Raw genomic sequence first — 5,678 nt, forward strand, 5'->3', positions numbered from 1 at the left:
ATTGTTTACTTCATATATGTCGGTATTTAGCCTGCAAAGTAGGCTGGGATCGAATCAAACTGCCGAGACTTATAAATTTTTTGAACTTTACAGGTGATTTGGGTGCCATGGTTTGCTTCCTAGTGAAAGAAACCCTGAACAACAGAATTGAGGAAAACAAAAAGCAACAGCTAGCCTATATACCCTGTAGCCAGTGTGTCTCTTCTAGGTGTTGACTGTGATTATAATAAGAAAAGAAAGTTCCACGTTCCTGTAACTGAAGTCTGGATACAGTCATTCACTCGTGTACAGCCGATAAAGCAACAGTAGCATTGATGTGGTTAGCTACAGCAAATTTAGGGTTTGGTTGATCTAGGGCACAGGGTTTGAATAACTTGATAAAACCCTGGCTAGTTTAGGCTTGGCTGGTCTAGGGTTTGGGCTTAAGCAGCCTGAAGACCCTGTGAGTTTCGGCTTGAAGCAAGCACGATAAGTGAGTTTTGTAATGTTGTTGGTGAAATTGGAGTTAGAGAAACTTAGATGGTGGGTGGCTATGCTAGAGGGTCAAAGAACAAATTTTGCAGGTCATCTTACAGAATTTGAAGGCATTTCTCAGTGACAACTGTCCAAACCTAGAATGTTGGTGATCTTCTAGTTTGGTCGAATTTAGTGACTTCTCTTTGGGGTGAGGCACCGTGTTATGGGACCCAATAACAAAAGTAATAATGACAAAAAACGAATAGTGGTGTGATCTCTGCATGACATAAATGCGCAGTTCTCTGCTTCTTTCTGTGTGCTGACGCTATTTCAGGCAGCCATAAACTTCAACACATTGACAATCTTGAACAAAATTCCTCCCGTCACGTGATATTCCACCTCCACTTCTTCTTCCTGGCTTATAAAACAGACAGCTCCTCATAACCAATTTGCTCTCACATTTTTGGATTTCTTTACTCCTTGTTAGAGCCTTTGAAATCTTGGGACTTCTCTTAGCCCCATTCTGAATTACAAAGGCCTAATCTCCTCTGTATTCCAGTACAGATTGTATTACTCTTTTTGCTATCTCTGTTTACAGTTTGGTTCCTTTTCATCAAATTGTTGTTTATAATTGTTGTATGCTTACTCATTTCACACAATTCATTTGAGTATGGGTTTTTGGTGGGTAGCAATGCCAGCTTTGGTGGGATTGGGATGGATGATCTTATCCCACTACTTACCTTTCATTCAACAAATGAAAAGGGCACCTCATGGATGCATGGGATGGCCAGTAGTGGGAGAAACTCTGGCTTTCCTCACACCACACTACTCAAACAGAAGAGGAAAATTTCTGGATGATCACTGCCTGAGGTAATACTTCATAATATGTAAAACTAGTTTCGTCTAAACACTGATTCTTCATGAATGCTCATTATTCTATATGTGTGTTTAATTGTCTTCATATAAATAGAATAATCGTTTTCAATATTGGAAGCCATGTCCCAAACTATGAAGCCATTGTCATAAGTTACATATTAGACTCAAAAGTTGTTATCGGTATCTCAATGTTGCTAGCTGCTAAGTCAAGCATTTAAGATAAAAAGTACTGTATAATTCTTATGATACTGTCTATATATAGATGGGCCAACCAAGAAACAAATGCAATAACTACGGCCTCCTTACAATTTTTAACAATTCAGAAGAATTCACTCCTATCTATTGCTTTTCCTTTTAGTGATTAGTATGAGTTACTGGATATAGTGGCAATGAAATTCATTATTTTATACCTTAATATGCTTCTATCTACACTCTGATTTTGCAGGTATGGAAAAATTTTCAAGTCCCATCTCTTTGGATCACCAACCATTGTTTCATGTGACCCGGAGCTGAATGCCTTTGTACTACAAAACGAGAATCGCCTCTTTGAATGCAGTTATCCAAAACCCATACGTGGAATATTAGGAAGCTCATCTCTGCTTGTAGTAGTTGGAGATGTCCACAAACGACTGCGTACTCAGGCATTGAGCCTCATAAACGCTACCAAATCCAAACATGAATTTCTAATGGACATTGAGAGAAATGCATTGCGGGTGATAAATTCATGGAAGGATAAACAAACAATAATTTTCTGTGAAGAAGCCAGAATGGTGATAAGACTAATTGCGTATTTTCTTTTATATTGAACACCCATCACACAGACATAGATAAATTATCTGATTATGGGCTTTCACATAACATGTTTTGCAGTTCACATTCAACGTTATAGTGAAGCAGATGCTGAGCTTGACACCTGAGAATCCATTGACAGCCAGAATCCTTCATGACTTCCTTACATTCATGAAAGGACTTGTATCAGTGCCAATATATATCCCTGGCACACCCTATGCAAAAGCAGTGCAGGTAACATTACATGATTTGGATGATTATAACATGCAGTATGGCTCTATAATCTGGACTCTTGTTGGTAATGATTATAACATTATTTGGATGATATAGGTTATAACATGCAATATGGCTCTATAATCTGGACTCTTGTTGGTAACATGATCATGAAATATGGTTCTATAATCTGGACTCTTGTTGGTAACATGATCTTAGCAAGAAATTTTGTATATTAATTCTAATTGGGTTTTCTGTTTTGTTTTTATCAGGCTAGACAAAGGATTATTTCTGCTGTGCAGATGATAGCAGAAGAGAGATCCAAACAAGGATCAGATTATAAACCATCAGGGGATTTCCTTGATATCCTTCTAGCAAGCAATAATGTGGAAAGTGATGAAAAATTAAGTCTGGTCATGGATCTACTGCTGGGTGGATACGAGACCACCTATTTGCTGCTAGCAATCATTATGCACCTGCTTAGTGACTCCCAGCTGGCTTTACAACAGTTGAAAGTGAGAAAGTATTTCCATTATCATTTTAATTTTTTTAATTTTTAATTGGGATACTCACTTGGAAGCCATTTCTCCGTGTTGTGTTTTGAAGGCTGAGCATGAAATGATAGCCAGCACGAAGCACAAGGAGGAGCACTTGAGTTGGTGTCATTATAAGCAAATGACATTTACACAGCACGTAAGTTTAAAATATAATAAAATATTTTAAATTATAGTATATATCTCATTCATCAGCAATGGAAATTTAGATCAATGGTTTGACTGTGACATGTTAATACCTCCATTAAACATATACATAGTGTTATGGTCTGCTAAAGAAAAATGAAATAAGTTTCACTTTTAGTCAACAAAATCATTTGAAAAGAAGAATAAATTGTATTTTTTTATAAAAGTAATTAAGATGATGTGATAACATTGTTTTTCATTTGCTTTGTTGTGGTAGTTAAATATTATTGTTATTATATTATAAATAAATATAGTTGTGATTTGGCCATGCTAATTTTTTCGACCAAAAGTAAATACACCAAATGATTTTTATTATGTATTTAACTGTTTCATAGAATTGGAAACTCAAAGACTGGGATATATAGATTTTAACTCATTTAAATTGTTGTAACATATTTTTATGTCAGATTATGTTATAAATTTGATGGATCAACTAGGATTATATATATAATGGTTTCAAATTATGAATTTCAGGTAATGAACGAGGCTTTAAGGTATGGCAACGTAGTCAAATTTGTGCATAGAAAAGCATTGAAGGACATTAAATTCAAAGGTATCGCTCCCATTGATCTTTTAATGATATTGAATGAGTATATAAATGTTCTTGTGATATCTGATAATGGACTTTTTGAGATAAGGAAATGATTATATTTTGACTCCATTTTCCTTTTCAGACTTCCAAATCCCCGCAGGATGGAAGGTGCTTCCAGTGTTCACAGGGGTGCATTTAGATGAATCACTTTATAAGGACGCTTTGGAGTTCGATCCCTGGAGATGGCAGGTCTGAAATCTTAGTCTATTTTAAATCTAAAGTGTATGTAATAGTTTATGTATTTTAAATATAAAGTTTCTGTAACGACATGGCATATATATATATATTTATTTTGCAGATGCAATGTTCGAGACAATTTATGCCTTTTGGTGGAGGTCCAAGGCTTTGTCCAGGTTATGAACTTGCAAAAGTGGAGATTGCTTTTTTCCTTCATCATTTGATTCTCAACTACAGGTATATCCATACCTTGACCCCTGAAAGAAATATTCTTATATTGAAGGTTTCTCTGAAATTATTAATATCTAATTCAGAGTAGAAATAAACTCTAATGGCAGATGGAGAGTGGAGGAGCCCGATTGTGCTTTAGCATACCCATACGTGGAGTTCGAGAAAGGATTACCCATCGTCATGGAGCGTTTGGTCTGAAAGGACAATAAACAAACAAAAACCAAATCTGAAAAGAATTAAGCAGCGTTTGGAATGAACTAATAAAAAATATTTCTGAAAAGGATTACGCAGAGTCCTGGAGCGTTTAAAGTATACACTTTAGTTGGAGGAATGTAAATCTCAATGATACGCTTTACAGTTTATGAATTAGGGATTAAAATATGTAAAATTGAGCCCTCTGCTTTACAGTTTAGATATTAAAAAAATAAATGCGAAGAGAAGATAATCCCGACATGTCTTGTAAGCCTGGAAGACAGTTATGATTGTAAAGAGGCATATATTTTTATGTACCTTCGACTTGTGCCTTTCTATGAATCTATTCATAATATTGATAAAAAATTTGGCATGTGTGCTATATAAAATAAAGATAAAACTGATAAATGAAAAGCAACTGTCTTATGCATCAATCGGACAAGATCAAGATCGGGATACATTCTGTGTTTTTAAAAAAAAAAATTGTATTTTTTTTTTATTATAGTGGACATTTATTTTCTATATTCAGAATATTTTATTTTTATTTTAAAAGGAGCAAGTGTAAACTCTAAATTAAGCACAACATATTTACACATCTCTTTTATACTGTGTTGTAGAATGAGCTTGTCCCTCAATCATATTAAAAAAGTTAAATAAGAATTAAATAATGACATATGTATAATATTTGAAAAATTATTAACATTATTTTTTTACTATTCAAATTATAAATTATAAAAAAAAATATCACAAAAATACATCTTAGTGAGGAAGAAGAGATCAAGGCTACAAATGTCAGAATGAGAAAAACTGAGAGGCAATAATATGGCCATGAAGTGACAAACATGAGAAAAGATATTTAGAGGAAGCAATGAGATGCCTCAAAATGGAGGTACTCAGCTTCAAGGGTGACAATGAGGGGCTAGTAAAGGAACAACAACAAATTAACACCTATATTTTTCAAAGTTTGAATAAGATTTAAAGGGAATTGGAATAGTAGTTTGAGTAGAGAAAGGCACATGGGTATGATGCCAAAATGAAGGAAAGAGGTGTTTGAAGCTCAAGGATTTTCATAATTGTGTCTTTTTTTAAACCTAGGATAATCGGTAACTGGTGAGAGTTATCTAGACCCACGATCAAATCTAACTGGCTGCCACTATAAACTTAGGCTAGGTGCAATCGCTGTAAGCTGCATAATAGCAGGAAACTTATGCCTCAACAAGAGCCGGGACTTCCACTATGGGGTCGCCTACTCTTCTAGCCAAGACACAACAAGTCATATATATATTCAATGAGATTTGAACCCTCATCTAGTGGGTTTCACCTAGCTAAACTTACCCTTAAACCTCATATCACTGTATAGGATTTTCATAATTGTTACTCAACAACATTATCAATCAGCAAAGAGGTGAAGT

General features: G+C 34.9%; 1 protein-coding gene across 1 annotated transcript; it reads left to right on the plus strand.

Moving 5' to 3' along the window:
• Window positions 1–859: 859 nt before the first annotated feature.
• Window positions 860–4,561, plus strand: LOC149173585 (cytochrome P450 724B1-like). The gene is made up of 9 exons (XM_089427964.1): window positions 860–1,326; window positions 1,778–2,102; window positions 2,203–2,355; window positions 2,607–2,849; window positions 2,941–3,027; window positions 3,549–3,627; window positions 3,749–3,855; window positions 3,965–4,080; window positions 4,182–4,561. Exons 1-9 carry the CDS (start codon window positions 1,127–1,129, stop codon window positions 4,270–4,272), a joined length of 1,401 nt encoding a protein of 466 aa, XP_089284090.1. The 5' UTR covers window positions 860–1,126; the 3' UTR covers window positions 4,273–4,561.
• Window positions 4,562–5,678: the final 1,117 nt, after the last annotated feature.

The sequence above is a fragment of the Pinus tabuliformis genome, chromosome 4_2 (assembly GCF_031772625.1).
Source record: "Pinus tabuliformis cultivar Carrire ecotype Pingquan chromosome 4_2, CPIR1, whole genome shotgun sequence".
Classification (NCBI taxonomy): Eukaryota; Viridiplantae; Streptophyta; class Pinopsida; order Pinales; family Pinaceae; genus Pinus; species Pinus tabuliformis.